The sequence below is a fragment of the Crocodylus porosus genome, unplaced genomic scaffold, assembly GCF_001723895.1.
Source record: "Crocodylus porosus isolate Cpor-Errol unplaced genomic scaffold, CroPor_comp1, whole genome shotgun sequence".
Classification (NCBI taxonomy): domain Eukaryota; kingdom Metazoa; phylum Chordata; order Crocodylia; family Crocodylidae; genus Crocodylus; species Crocodylus porosus.
The window spans coordinates 94,559,225-94,575,476 of NW_017728918.1; the positions used below are offsets into that span (position 1 = coordinate 94,559,225).

General features: G+C 40.9%; 1 protein-coding gene across 1 annotated transcript in view; it reads right to left on the minus strand.

Moving 5' to 3' along the window:
• ROS1 (ROS proto-oncogene 1, receptor tyrosine kinase) overlaps positions 1-10,670 on the minus strand; it is a 120,069-nt gene extending 109,399 nt beyond the window's left edge. Inside the window, exons 1-6 of the mRNA XM_019538192.1 lie at positions 10,548-10,670; positions 8,142-8,195; positions 6,030-6,089; positions 5,109-5,135; positions 1,483-1,543; positions 195-343 (exon numbers count right to left, since the gene is read on the minus strand). Of these exons, the coding sequence (XP_019393737.1) occupies positions 195-343; positions 1,483-1,543; positions 5,109-5,135; positions 6,030-6,089; positions 8,142-8,195; positions 10,548-10,670 (474 nt within the window). The remainder of the gene's footprint in view (positions 1-194; positions 344-1,482; positions 1,544-5,108; positions 5,136-6,029; positions 6,090-8,141; positions 8,196-10,547) is intronic.
• Between the last annotated feature and the right edge of the window lie 5,582 nt (positions 10,671-16,252).

The following is a 16,252-nucleotide window of genomic DNA, read 5'->3' on the forward strand; positions in this document are numbered from 1 at the left end:
TTCTGCATGGGGTTGGACCAGATAAACTTTGAGGTCACTTCCAACTCTATGATGCTATGATTCTAGTACCACAGAATAAGTAAGAGAAAGAAATTAATAGTGTTTACAACTAAAATAAGACTGGACTGCACTGCAAACAATAATAATAAAATATTTATTTAAAAAGTAAATGGAACTATTTTGTCCTTCCTTACCTCAGTGTACCTCCAGTCTCCAGGGAGTTGATTGTACTTCCACTGAATGATGTATTTCACCCAAGAAATATTAGCTGACTTCCATCGTAAAGTCACATTGTGGCTTCCAATGATAGATGCAAATGGTGCTGTAGGTGTGTTCAAGTAATCTTTGGAGACAGAAGGGAGATACAATTACACATAAAATAAAAATCTTAAATCAATAATCCCTTTATTTTTGTATTCTGGTAGTTTCTGTGAAGTATCATAATAAAGCAACATTCTCTGATGTTACACTGAAATAGCAGTACTTTGGTGAGGAGGCTCCTGGTATGCTTGGTAAAGGTAAGGTAAATGTGTCTCTACCCCAGGTACCCTAATGTAACAGGTAGCTATAAAACCATTAAAAATACAGAAAAGATGCATACCCAAAAAAAGTATGAAACTGGTTGCTTTGGGAACAAATGATAGGCCTCATACTGAAACATAAATTAAATATTCTTTTCATGATCAGCAGGCCAACAAAAGACTATAATGAAACCTTTGAAGCCATCCTTACATTGTTTAATTCAAACAAGAAAGAAACAGTAGATTTCTAGGAGTAAGATTTTCAAAAGTGCTCAGTATTGATCTAACTGTTCCACTGAAGTCAAAGAGATTTTTTATCACTGATGCAGATATGGTGAAGCTGAGTGCTTTTGAAAATCCTTCTCTAATCCTCTGCACTTTGATTCAAGGATTTTGAAATTCGTGGTGCTAAAAATATATTTAGTGTAACACAATATCTCTTTCTCTATTTTTAAGCTGAAAACAATAATAGGACTGTTCATCTTTTGAGTACAATATCTATATAGGAATCAGAAAATTGCAATATACTCCTGACTTTGCTCACACAAAACTAGATAAAGTAAAATGGGGGTGTATCTTAAATTTACTGTGCAGTAAATTACTGCATAACAAGCAGGAATAGGCCAGGTGTCTACACATGCAGGTGTTAAAGCACGTTAACGCTGTGCGTGGACTGTCTTGGGACTAAAGTTAATCCCAAATCAATCCACACACGCAGTGTTACTAGGCATCTACATCTTTGTTACTGAGCAGGTAATGTAGGTATCAAATTTACAGTCAAGTCAGTGTAAGTCACAATATTTGCTGTGCGGTAAGAGTATACACGTGTAGACGCGCGCCCATACTATGCAATAATTTTGGTTACTGCGCAGTAAATGTACACATGTAGACTTGCCCTGGTAGTCTTAGAAAAGAGTTCCACAAACTATGAATTACTCCTCAACAATATGTTCATGCTTACCCTGTATTTTAATGCCATAAGCATCCTCTGCACAGCTGCAGCCAAACTTGCAGGAAATTCTCTGTATAAAACATACAGATCTTTAGTTTAGTATCAATACTGTAGGTTTTCTTGATTGAACACAATTACTTTTATGGTATTAGTATGGATGGATGCTTCTGTCTCAAAATAATGGTACCATAGGTTTAATGCAAAAGTCTGCTAGCAGGAGTGAGAGTTTTTCTAACTGGCACTTAATCAGGCATTGTTTTTCCTTTATTGCCTATTTCCTGCAATGTGTGGGACCAAATCCTGATAGCTTTTCACTGGACTCCATTAAAAATGTCTAAGTAAGCAAAACAGGATATTGCCCATTTTTTTAATAATTTGTGATAGGTTCTAGTCACTGAGCCTTGCCTTTCTCACTGTTCCTTATGCCCATAATGCTCCCTAATCCTGATATAAAAGGATCTTAGGGATAGAATACAACACAAACTAAATATGGGTCAACAATGTAACACTTTCAAAAAAGTAGGAGTAGAGTGTCATTTTTAAGAAAAAAGGAAGTTATCTATTTTACACTTTTCAGCTGGAGTGCTGCGTGTGGTTTTCGGCACCACATAATAAGAATTATGGAGACAAATTGGCGATACCAGGGGAGAGCACAAAAATATGATTTGAAAATATGATATATGATGGAACAATTGTGCATTTTCTTACTTTAGAAAAAAAGAAGGCTAAAGCAAGAGACAAGATAACCATATTTTAGCATGCAAGAGCTTGCTGTGAAGGGGATTGGGATCCATTCTTCATGTTCTCTGGAATAGGAGAATATATTATCTATTGCTTAATTACAGGAAAAATGGTTCAGATAGAAGCTAGGAAAATCTTTCTAACTACAAAGCTACTGAAACAGACCATGAAGGGAGATTTTAGATTCCCCTCATTACACGTTTCTAAGAAGAAGTTAGATACCTGGTCTGAGTACACTTAATCCTGTCTCAATGCAGGACTAATGGACTAGATGTCTCCCAAAGGTCCTTTGAAGCCCTAAATTTCTATGATTCCTATTAAATTATAGGAATCTCTGCATGTCTGAATTTCCATTGTGTAAAATTGGGTGCCTATCACAGGGACCTTTTGAGGCCACCTCGATGTGATGTGCTCAGATACTGCAATGAAGAATTCTACAGAAACATTGTAGCATTACTACTCAGTGTATGCAACATACACTATGTAAAGTAGTTCCAACTTAAACTGGATTCAAATACTTCTGCTCCTGTTGAGCAGTGCCTTTTCCCAGTAATAGTCCTAATAAACTCAGTCAGAACATTCAGGGTATAAGGCTACCCAACGTGGCAAAAGGCTCCATAAGCAGAATCTGTTCCATTAAGCAGCATTCGCCATGAATGGTTAATAAACAACTTTTTCTCAGTATCATTGTAAATAGATGGCAAGTTTTAGCTTAAAAAGTTCGTCCCTTTATTAAACTCCTCAGCAAGAGCAAAAATTAAGTTTGGGCCTATTGCAGTTAAGGGATATCTGTAAGGAAGAGGAAAAAGAACATGAAATCAAGAGGAACTGGAGAAAACGTGTTCTGAATTAGTTTCATGACAAGTTATTCAAAGTGTTGTAAACCAGCAGGTGCATGTACATTTAAAAAGAAAAGCTACCCATTCTTGACTGTCAAAGCCTAAGACATCTAGTAAGGCTGCCGCTGAGAGTTTATAAAGGCTTAGCCTCCTCATGGTGCCAAGAACAGAAACATAATTGCCAATGTTTGTACAGTTTGTCTTTCTATGACAAAGATCTTTTACTTGGAAATGTTTTACGTTGCTATTAAGAGCAAAACAAAAAAGTCACTTCCTTAATGCCTTTAATAAAGCAATAAGTCTCTGCTTTGTACTTGAGATTGGCCTACTGCCTGTTCATGTAGTTTGAAGCATAATAGTTATATATCTGCCTCTAAATTATTGGAAATTAATTGCTAAGGCAGTTCTCTCTTATCAGTTTCCATGAACTTCAGGAAGTATATACCATGAAGCCATAGACCATTACCAAAAAAAAAGAAAAAAGTCCACCCACTATAATATGCCTAATGCGTCACATTTTGCTGATGCAAAAGTTAATTATTACTTGATAAATGTTTCCTGTGTGAAAAGAACTAGTAAAGCTGGAATATTTATTATCTTCAGCTTTTGAATATCACAGGATTTTGCAATAGAGATAAGTCTAGACAAAACAAAATAAAGCAAAACCTGGAGCCACTGGGAATGTGTAGGGGGGTGCACACAGGTGCACGTCCACCCCCTGAGATTGGCAGTGCCATAAGAGAAGCTGTCGCCAGCAGCTGTAGGTAGTTGCTGACCGCTGGTTGGCACTCACCATCCCCCCACCACCCTTGCCGACACCACAGTGGATGCTGGCAAGAGCTCCCCGCTCCCCGCCACCATGCCCCTGCCACCGCCTGCAGGTGATCGCTGTGCCCCGCCCCCAGAGTCCAAGTAATGAATGTGCATGGTTTTTTAGTGATGCCTAATGCGCAGTAGCCTATTTTACTGCGTGTGAATATAACTGCATTTTTTTTACGTGATGCTTTAATGCACAGTAAAATAAGCTACTGTGCATTAAAGCACATGTGTAGACATGCCCGGTGATACTCAGGCCATGCCTGCCTGCACCATCTCCCTACTAAGACCAGGACCACCAGTGAGAAATAAGCAACTCCCACCCTTTCCTAATCTGTGCGTATCCAATTAGGCAGAATAGATGGCTTACAGGTATCCTAAACATGTGCCTGGGCCATGTGCTCAGGACCCTCTAAGCTGTCTACCTTGCTGAATTGCTGGATTTTGATGAGAACTTCTCAAAAGTGTTCATGGTCTGGATAGAGAGGCAGTATAGATGTAACTAATCACTTAAAAATAGGACATGGGTCAATTAGGCTCTTTTGAAAAGTTTCCCCTCAGTGACAGTTCACAGTCTGTAAAATGAAGATTACAATACTTCCTTTGCATGTTTGTCTGCTTCAGCTGAGGACTTTTTAGGACCCAAAGAGTCCAATTTTATTCTACCTATTAAGCTCGTTAAGTGGATCTGGATGCCTAAGTGTGATTCTATTCCACCCTGCTTGAGTCCCTGAAAAAACATTTAATGCAAAAGATGGATGGGGTCCTCCTTCTTGTTCTCGCTGCTCTTTTCTGATTCAATCAGATGCGTTTCAGATGCATTAGGGGATTTTCAGGAACTTGAACAGGGTGAAATTGCACTTAGGAATACTAAATCCACTTAGATGTCTAAACATGGAATGGAATCTAGCCTGAACTGTCATCTAGCTGCATAGATATACAGTCCATTTTGTATTGGGACCCTTATCTTGGGGAATACCTGTAGGCACAATTATAAAAATATATGCAATGATTAATATCAAGAGGTTAAACACTCCATCATACGCTGCAGTCTGTAGATATATCCTTAGACACAACTCTTTCAAGAAGGGATTATTCTGCAGTTTTAGGGCTTGGACTACATAATCAAAATCCTGGATGTTTTACATGTTAATTGTGTTTAATTCTGTTGTGCACAGATTTTAAACATTGAAATGATTTTTAGAGCCTTTGCTTTGATCTTCCTGGCATTTATCTTACCTCACATGCTCTAATGTAGGTGTGGTTCTGTAGAGGAGCAAACACAAAGAAATACTATCAGAATAAATATACAATCTCACAATATCGCGATAGTCCAAATAATATAGCATAAATTAATGAAGCAGTTCCTGCAGCACAATATAACCTGCAAAAGCCTATCAGTTGCAAATGGTTGAAAAAAGAAAAAAATCAAAATAAATATGTAAGGCCAGGATTTGAATGACGGCAAGTCCAAATGAGTTCCAGTTGTGCAGAAAGAGAGGGACTACCTCAATGGAGGAAAATGACATTAAATGTTTCATGAACAATTTTCTAAAATCTTTTGGTAATTTGTATGTATATGCTGTTGTTTAAAGGTGGGAAATATAGAGATGCCTTGTGCTGTATTTATAGGTGCATGCAAATGTGGGACAGGCTTAACAGGTCTGATACTGAAAGATGCTCAATACTAGTAATTCTCATAGACTGAAAGCCCCTTTTGGGACTTACAGGGGCAGAGAGAGGGGAAGGAAGGGCAGCAGCAGCAATCCCTAGAGGCAGCACATGGGTGCCATTGTCTAGCTGGAGCAGGTTAAAGAAGGAAAGTATTTACCTACTCATACGTACTTAGGTACTGGGCAGCATGGCAGTCTTTATGGGATCTCCTAGCACCCTTAGGTGCTGCAGCACCCTGACTAAGAGTCACTGACCTATGCCAAAAACAGCTGTTTTCCAAGTTCAGTGCACTCTATTTAGGAACTTCAGATTAGTAGAATTATGTTACATATTCCAACAGGAAATGTACAAACTTACATGGAAAACAAATGGTGGCTGTTACAATTTTTTGTTATAAAAAAGTCTGGTTTGGTAAAATACATTTGAATAATTTCCCAGAGGAAATCTGAATGTATGAAGTGGAACCATGATGAATAACATACTTACACATTTCAGCGGGCAATTTTCTTGTACTGTTGCATTCCAAAATTGACAGCCCTGTGTGCACTGTAAAAAAGACAGTGAATACTAAATACTTAAAAGGTAGTTCAGTAGGCAAAGAAAAAAGACAATGATCTAGTACCAGTGCATTTGGTGTTAGGACAGAAGTGGTAAACCTGGGTTCAGTTCTACACTCTGGCAAGACTTCTGGTGTAATCTGGGGCAAATCACTTAGTTTCCCATAGTTTTAGCTCCCTGTTTATAAAAAGGGAGGTTTTTGTGAGGCTAAATAGTCACTTTAGTTACAAGACTAAGACAAGGAAAGTACCCAAATGTCCATCCAAATGTTTAAAACCTAGTTTAAAATATATGACTGATTAAACAAATCTATTGCATAATTTGGTATGTAGAAACTGTAGAGGCAGTACCAAGCTGCACACCTCCATGCAGAGATCTGTTCCTCCAGAAACAGACCATAGACTGATTTCTGGCTAAGAAAGCCCCAGTTCATTCTTGCTGTAGGAAAGGAAAAATTAATTCCCAACATGAAGCACTTAGCTGCCAGAGGATGGAGTCAATGCTCTATCCATTTCTTATTCTGTGCCATGCCTGGCTTGCAGAGGTAAGGACCAGATTTGAAAAATAAGTATTACCAGCCCCAGACATTAAAAAAAAATGAAATTTGCATTAAAAATCATAAATTGTATTTTAAAAATTGGATTCTTTTTGTTTGCCTTCTAGCTCTAAGCCTTTCAGATTCATTATATGTCATTGTTTTCTTTGTCACTGTGAAGACTACAATCTACTTTAAAAAATGAGGATGTCTGATCTGATTCCAGAGGCCAGGGCCTTAACAAAAACACCAAATATGTCAGAGCTCAAAGAAAACTGTGAGTGTTGCCTGCCTGCATGGAATCTCAGCAGAATTGGGTTGGAGGTGGGTTTATATGTCCAGTAAGCAGTACGACAATAAAGAACCATAAAGCAAGCAAGCCCACCTGAGTCCTGTCCTGAAAGGATGCTCTACATAATTGTCAATACCATTGGTGATTAAATTCTACATTCACCCAGAACCTGTGTAATAATAGGCCTTCTTCAGAGCACATGGGATCCTGAGTGGGAATTGTGCTAGTTATCTTCTAAGGCATATTGGCTAAAGGCTGTTGGCCTTTCAGAAGAATCAGCCCCTCCCCATCAAAAATGTATGTTGACGTACAAGGATCTTCAGTACAAACCTGAATGTTTAGAACTCTGCAAAAGTCTAACACAGAGCTTTTAAAAATGTGTTTTCAGTTTCTTCCTATCAAATTAATAAGGAAGTAAAATGGGCCTTATTTTCAACATACTACACCAGGGGTTTTAAATGCAGCCTGCAGGCCGGATCCAGCCAATGGAGCTGTATGATCCTGCCCATGGGTTTCTGAACTGACCCCACACACCACATGGGGCAAGCATGGTTCCTGGCCCTGGCCCTACGTGTTGCATTCAGTGCCTGTGACAGACCAGCTCTGTGCTCTGGGGCCAGTCTGGTCACATACCATGTGCAGCAGTGCCAGTCTAGTGATGCAGCCTGCACAATACATGCAGGGTAAGCCTGGAGTGGGCCCAGCACGCGCAGCATGCAGCATGTGGGCTGGACCCAGGGCTGTGGGTGCTGCATTCCACACAGGGGGTTGGTCCTGATCCGGCTGCAAACCAGCCCAGCAGCCTGAATTTGGCCCACAGGGATGGATGAGTTTGACAACCCTGTGCTAGAATACCCTGACTACAGTGGTATTGATTATGAGCATCTCATGGAAACACCAATTCTGATGAGAACCTAAATAACCTCAGAAACATCTTCAGTCCAAAGTTTGCAGATCTGAATGTCAACAGACAAGGAAACAAAGTCTATACTCCCCTTCAGCAAGTTCTCTGGAAACAGCAAGGGCCTACATGGGCCATATTCAGGTCTGTTGTAAATAGTTTTCTCCCCTCTGCTAGCAATTTAGTTGCATCCATTTATACCAAGTCTTGATATGACTCACAGTACAAAGGTGTAAGCAAAAATTGTGACCATTGCACCCTGGTTATTTAAACATCAATAATATATCATTATCAAAGCAAACTATTACTCACAGCTCTGGTGATGTCACTAACATTGCAAAGGTTATTAATGGCAAGCTCTCCTTCCTATAAATGAAAAACACAGCTTTTTACAAAGAATTTCCTTGAGTAAATGCAGCAAATATCAGCATGTCCTTCCTTTATTAAATTGTTTTCCAGTTTTTAAATTATTGCTGACACATCATCTGATTTTCACTTGCTTGATACTTGAAGTGAATTAAGGTTCCTGAAGTTGGTGGAATCAGCTGGAGTCAATAGTTATCTCAACCCTTTGCCTCCTGATTCTGACTTGTTGAGCTTAATAAAGACACCTGGAGCACAAATAGCATAAAACCTAGTGGATCCAACCTTCTTGGGAAGCATGTTCAGATTTTGTTTCTTTAAATTAAATGCCTTTGCTCCTACCTCCTTTTTACTGACTTAGACTTTGCTTCCTAACGTATCCTCTTCTGATGCCCCAAATGCCTCAAAACTAAAATCCTTTTTCCCAAAGAGCCTTGCGTGAAACCTAAGTCCAGGCACTTCCTAACAGGTGTGAAAGAGTCTGGGACACACTGACATAGGCCTGATCTTACAAACATGTATGCAGGTATTTAACTGTAAGCATTGGCCTGTGCTCATGGCTAAAATTGAGTGTACATGCAAAGGTATGCAAATAAGGGCCATATAATTCAGCAGTGGTTATGAACTTCTTTCCAGTCCAAAACAGCCAAAACACAGTGTGAATACGCACATATTCTTTGGGGAATGGAGGATTTAATCTGTACTGGTCCTGAGACCAGATTTTTTTCTTCTCATTTGAGTACCTGTCTTTCAGAGTTACTATACCCTGCTGTTGTGGTTAAGTGGTAGGCTACTTGTCTGCTACATGGGTGACCTGGGTTTGATTCCTAGTTGTATACATAACTACAGACATCAAGGTACCACACATGCAAACTTGGCCTGGCCTTTAGATTCTGTCTCAATAATCCAAGGGGGGATGGAAGGTCTGGGTAGCTTCCACTTCCCCATATTCCTGCCTAGGTGAATTTGTGAACCGTCTGGGCGACCTCTCCTGCATACCCCATGATCCCAAAGTATCAATGGTCATCTACTACATAGCTGATATGATAACTGACCAAACATTTCTCATTCATTTAAAAATAAACCAATAATCTTTGTTAAAAATCATCATTACATCCTAGGGTCATAACAGAAAAAATGATTAACCCTTTCTTTCTCGTTGGAGCTGGTTTGTGTGACAGAAACAAAGAGTGGTCAGTCCTAAATGGAATAATACAGTGCACCAAGTCGTCCGTTTTGTACATTTCATGTCCATTTCTACTATATTCTGCATTACTAATACAAGGCACACAATGTCATTTCTACAAAGACAAGGTACATGGTCTTCTAGATAACAGCCTCATCTGAATCATATAATAACAGGCACTTAATTACTAAAAGTTTGAAACATATTTAATCAGTTTCAAAAAGGTTTTGGCTTATCTTCTTTATGCATCAGTAGAAGAAATACTAATAAAGTTCCCTTCACTACTCAAAGGAACACCAAGAAAGCATTAGACCAAATATCTAACAACCCGCTTTTTTTCTTAAGGAGAAATTAACAGTTAAAAAACCTAGATAATTAAAAAGTTAATCCAGTTTTGATACTGCTCCTGGCCTTAGTTCTACTAACATTTTTTATAATTTTACAATTAACATCACAATTGATTTTTTCTATTTTTTAAAGATTTTACCCTCCCCTATTGCACCATGAAAAACTGATATGACTAGCAGTTTAAACTGACGGGTGGATTCTACATGAACAGTCAGAGAGCTAGATCCTATTCCAGCCATTAGGCACTTAAATGGATTTAGATTCCCAAGTGTGATGGTATTCCATCTGTCCTTTTCAAAACCCTGAAAAAAAAAGTTAACATAAAAGGTGAATGGGTTCTCCTCCAGCTCAGTACTTTCTGTGACTTAGTCTTACAGCTAGGAATATTAACATTTTTTCACATGGGAGTAGGATCGCACTTAGTTGCTTAATTAATGGAAAGGATCTGGCCAAGGGTTTATATAGCTGCCTTGAGACTTTTGGATAGGATAGATTATAAATGTAATAAATGAATAAACTGAGAAAACATATATTTCTTTTCTGTGTTCTCTTCTTTTTACAGTGACCTGAGGAGTCATTATAACAGAAAATAAAGAGCATTCATATACACTGTAATTTACTAGGTTAAATTTTAATAAGCATGAAATTAATGTCTCACTCCAAATTCAAATATAAACACATCAGACCTCACTCCCCACTTTTACCCACATATTCTTTAAATGCAATTTTGAATAAAGTGTCTTGCAGTTAAAAATTCTAAAGGCATAGCAACTGAAGCATGCTTCAATGACTTAAGCACAGTTTTTTTTCCCAGAACTTACCACACTACTTGCACATAAGTTCTGACAATTGTCTGAGAAAGTGCAATGTGCTGTAGAAATCAACGCGTAGCAAAAAGAAACAAAACTGGTTAGCTTGCAATTCCACAGATAGACGTTCTTCATAACTTGAACAACAGATTCATCTGCCGGAACGCTGCTTTTCTTAATTCAGTCATATAAATTCCCTTGGTTCTAGATGCCAGAAACAGAACTTCTTCATTTCAATGTTCAAGTGAATTAAAATCCTTACTTAAAATACATCCATTTTGTGACTTTGGGGATTTCTGGATCACTTGCCTTGAAATTGTACAACATCTCTTTCATAGTTTTGTATTCAGCTAATGAAACAAAAGTGTGGACAGATGAAAAGTCACCAGATTCCTTATCTAAATAGCATTCACATGAAATGAAAGCTCAGAAGAACGCCCAGAATGAGGTATCATGATAAATAAGGAAGTAGGGGAGGGAGGGAATAAGGTAAATCCTCTCTCACGTTGCATTTTCTACTAGGATGAAACAGTTTTAAAGCACTTTTTTTAAAGTGACAACAGGTAAGATGGCCAGGCTGGGTAGTGTGCTGGATAATGACTTTGTTAAAACACTTTTAATAATAGCCACAAAAACCAAATACAATCTTGCCAATGGACACTATTTTTAACAGCAGCTTCCAAACATGGTAAATGGGGACACACAAAAAAAATCTGCTCCACTTCATAATGTGCTTTTCAAGAGGGTTCTTACAAGCTGTGTTTCACCTGTTTAATTTATGATTTTAAACTGTAAAATTTTGTGTGGACACTATTTCAACTATTTTAGGCACGGTCAGCTCCCAGACTACTGCACCGGGCAGCACAGTTTGGGGAGGAGGTGAGCAACCAACAGTGGGAAAAGAACAGGTTAAGGACTATTTAGAAAAATTAGACATATACAAGTCCAGGGGGCTGAACGAAATGCACCCGAGGGTGCAGAGGGAGCTGGCTGATGTGATGGCAGAGGCAATGGCCATCATCTTTGAAAACTCATGGTGATTGGGAGAGGTCCTGGATGACTGGAAAAGGGCAAATGGTTTCCATATTTAAGAACAGGGAAAAGGAGGATCCAGGGAACTACAGACCAGTCAGCCTCAGCCCAGTCTCTGGAAAAATCCATTTTTAAGCACCTGGAGGAAAAAAAGAACAGTCAGCATGGATTCACTAAGTGTAAGTCATGCCTGACCAACCTGATTTCCTTCTATGATGAGGTGACTGGCTCTGTGGATCCAGGGTGACTGGTGGATGTCTTGTACCTTGATTTTAGCAAGGCTTTTTATATGGTCTTCCACAACTTTCTCACAGCTAAGGAAGTATGGGCTGGATGAATGGACTTGAAAGTAGATAGAAACCTGGCTGGAGCATCAGGCTCAGTAACCAATGGCTTGATGTCTAGCTAGGAGCCAGTATCAAATGGAGTGCCCCAGGGGTCAGTCCTGGGCCTGGTTTTGTTCAGTGTCTTCATCAATGACCTGGAAGGTGGCATAGAGTGAACCCTCAACAAGTTTGCAGATGGCAGCAAGTATGGGAAGTAGTAGATACACTGGAGGGTGGGGCTAGGAGTCAGACAAAGATGCAGACAAATTGGAGGACTGGGCTAAAAAGGGATCTCATGAGGTTCAACAAAGACAAGTGAAAAGTCCTGCACTTAGGATGGAACAATCCCATGCACCAGTACAGCCTAGGGGATGACTGGATGGGCAGCAGCTCTGCAGAAAAGGACCTGGGGTTGCAGTGGACAATAAGCTGAATATGAGTCAGCAGTGTGCCCTTGTTGCTCAGAAAGCTAGCAGCATACTGGGCTACATTGGTAGGTGTGTTGCCCGTAGGCCAAGGGAAGTGATTATTCCCGTCTATTCAGCACTGCTGAGGCCACATCTAGAGTACTGTGTTCAGTTTTGGGCACCCCACTACAGAAAGGATGTGGAGATATTGGAGAGTCTAGCAGAGAGCAACAAAAATGGTGAGGGAGCTGGGGAACATGATTTTAGGAAAGACTAAGGGAACTGGGTTTATTTAGCCTAGAGTAGAGGAGACTGAAGGGGGGGGGGGACTTAATAGCAGCCTTCAACTACCTGAAGGGGGGTTCAAAAAATGATGGAGCTAAACTGTTCTCAGTGGTGGCAGATGACAGAACAAGCAGCAATGGTCTCAAGTTGCAGAAGGGAAGTTTAGGTTTGATATTAGGAAGAATTTTCTCACTAGAAGGATAGTAAAACACCGGAACAGGTTACCCAGACAGGTGGTGGAATCTCCTTCCTTAGAGGTTTTCAAGACCCAGCTGGACAAAGCATTGGCTGGGATGATCTAACTGGGGCTGGTTCTGCTTTGGACAGGGGGTTGGACTAGATCAGTATTTCTCAACCTGTGGGTAGAGACCCAAAAGTAGGTCACAGGAATATCTGAAAGGTTCACGAACAAACTTTAAAAACAGATTCTCCTTTAAAGGAGAAAAATATGGGAAACCGTGGCTTTTCCCATGGAGGCTGGCAGAGTTCCAGCCTGTGAGGAGCTGCTTGGGTCCCCCCACGCCCTACCCCCCACCTTCTGCCCCACACACTGGGGGGCTGAGGCCTGTAGGCAGGGGGCAGCAGAGACACCGAGTCAGGATTGTCTATCCATGTTACAAATGGGAGCTGGTACAAAAAAGGTTGAGAAGCACTAGACTAGATGACCTCCCGAGGTCCCTTCCAACCCTAACTTACTTTGATTCTATGAACTCAGGTTGGGTTATTTTGGTTCAGCCTCTGGGAATTGGTTTAAATTAAACTGGAATAAGCTCACTGGACCAGAATAAGAGCACCTACATATGGGTATGCTCTGTTTTAGCTAAATCAGCTTCTTCAAACAGATAATCTAACAAAGAGTTAAAATAAAGGTCAGTGAGAGTTAAATTTTAAAAGCTAAGTAAACCAGTGACTAGCAATATAAAACTTCGGGTACAATTAACTGTGCCTGCTACGTTAGCAGTTTAGACATCTAAGAAATCACCCAACATGCAGACACTGGGAACATGTACATGTGCTATTAATGGTATTAAGGCTTATTGGGCTCATTTACACAATCTATGCCACCGTAGCAATGCACTATAGCGACATAGTGTAGCTCTGGCTTCACAGTTTGTGCCTGCTGACATCACTGTAGCGATGCAGTCCCTCAGTATAGAGCACTGTTACAGCTACCTAGAGGCTAAAAATAGCCATGTGCCAACCACCAGCACAGTGCAGTAACAGTGCTGCAGTAAGAGCCATTACTGCGCCATCAATTACTACTTCCTAAAAGAAGTACTAAATGACAGCTCAGTAACAATGGCGTCATAGGGACACGTGTAGATGTGCCCACTGGGGACATTTACATGTGCAGTGTACCCTGTTGGGAGCAAATTTGTTCCTATCCTCTGTCCCCCTGCAACAGCCAGAGGGAGCTCCAGGCTGCCCTGAGTGCTAGACTGGGGGCTAGCAAGGGGAACAGAGCCAGTCCTGATGCCCTCAGCACCAAGAGAGCTCTGCCAGCTGCAGTGGCATCTGTTTCATGGCCCTTGCGCACATCAGGATAGGACCTGAAGTGCATGGGGTCAGGAGACAGGTACCACTGAAGCTGACAGAGCTCTCTTGGCCCTGTGTACATCAGGACACATAGCTACCAAATGCAGCTTCCCTGCCTGGCAAGGAGTCCCCAGGGAGCTCTCCTGGGTGTGAGGCCCCCCATTCAGCAGGGAGCTGGCCAGGAACTGTCCCACAAGCAGGACAGCTGCTGGCAAGCCCTGTGGCCCACTCAGCAGTGGGCTCGCTTGCAGGACAGATCCCAGCCAGTTCCCTGCCAAGCAAGAGGGCACGCAGCTCACCAGAAGCTGCCTGTTTGGGTTCCCAGCCCCTGCAGAGTTCCCAGCTCCATGTCATGCAGAACTTTTCCAGGGGGCAAGCAGAAGCTGGATTCCCAGCCCCCACTCATTCTCCAGAGATCCCAATTGCATGCTGGGAGCTTGGATGGGGGCAGATTGCTCCCTAGTCCTGGTACTGATTGGCTTCCAGCTGCTGAGCAGCTCCAAAACAAGGGACTGAGACCTCAGACCTCCAGGACCGGGTCCTGTCCCTGTGACCTCCTGGAGCACATCCTCATGTAGATGCACCCACAGTCACCTAGTTAGAGGTCTAAGTAGGTACAATGTACACTCTGGCATATAGCAAGTTGCCCCAGGTGGGGTAGAGGAGGCTGGAGCCAGAACCTGGGCTGGCCCCAGAAGCCTTACCTGCAGTCCTGAGGGCCTCCCAGGACTCCAGCAGTGGTGATCCAGCAGTGGGGAGCCTGGCTGGCAGCCAGAGCATGGCTCTGGCTGGCCATGATCCAGTTTCAGGCAGTACATGCTGCTACTGCGTGCTTTTTTCTAGCATGCTGCAAATTAGCAGCACAAGGAATGCCTTCATGTGCAGCATATCCACCACCACAGAGGGGTCTGCAGTGCTACTTACAAGCACGCATGTGCGGTATGGACATGCCACTGGCTGCTGTCTAGACTGGCCAGGAGCAAATTTGTTCCCAGTCAGTATCTACATGAGTGCTACTGCACAGTTAATCTAGTACCTGGTACTAGGTAACTTCACAATAGCCTCATTTACTGTGCAGTAGATGACCTGCATGCGTAGACTGTGAAACCTTTACTGTATAGTAGATTAGTCTACTGCACAGTAAAGTGCCTCATGTAGATGCACCCACAGTCACTGAGTTAGGGGTCTAAGTAGGTACAATTAAATATGTAACAAAGAAAAAAAAAATAGTGTCTAAAGGGTTAGAGAAAAAAAGGTTAAGTATTTTATAGTGCATTGAGTTTTGTGTATGGAGCAATATTCAACCCAGGTACAACTCCAAGTCAGAATCTAACTCCCTATATTTTGAGGAAATAAAATTACTTATATGATTTCAGCCAGTGACAGATATATGAAACGTCCTTATTAACAGGAATTACTCCATTGTGCGCATATCAATAAAATAAAATGTATGTATGTATTGTGTACATAGATGTGTACATGGCAGGACGGCAGGGGTGTAAATACTAACACAATGGGATTTTGCCACCTGACAGGAGCCTCTAGGCTTCACTTTAATAAAATTAACAAACAACTTTAATAAAAAAAAAAAAAAGAGACAAAAATACAATAACATTTAAGTTGTCAGTAAAAATGTTTTAAGGAAAAAAGTCATTAAAAATCATCTTTTGTTGTCCACCAGGCGGCACTGTAACACATCACAAATGAGACTCTTGAAGGAAAACAAATTAGATTATTATTTCCTTTTGTTCTGTCCAGTGCAATGCAATACAGGTGACAAACAGTTATTAACATTCACCCAAGTGCATGAGCTTTTTTGATTTGTCATCTAAACTTCTTGCAGAGAGAAAATTATTTAGGGCTTTAAAGATGGCAGTTCAAGAGAAGAAATTGTATCTTGCTGGGAATCTAGAAATTGTGAAATACAGGAAGCAATTCCTTTTATTAGGATCTGTTTGATAACTAATAGGCTACCTATTGGCACATAAGTGGGAATCCCAAAACCTGTTGCAGACCACGAATAAAACTTGACCTTTAGAGTATATACCTCCTTATAATATATTTTAAGGAGGATTTAATGTATGAAACATCCTTTCCAAAGAGCAGAGAGAGAGAGAGAGAGAGAGAGAGA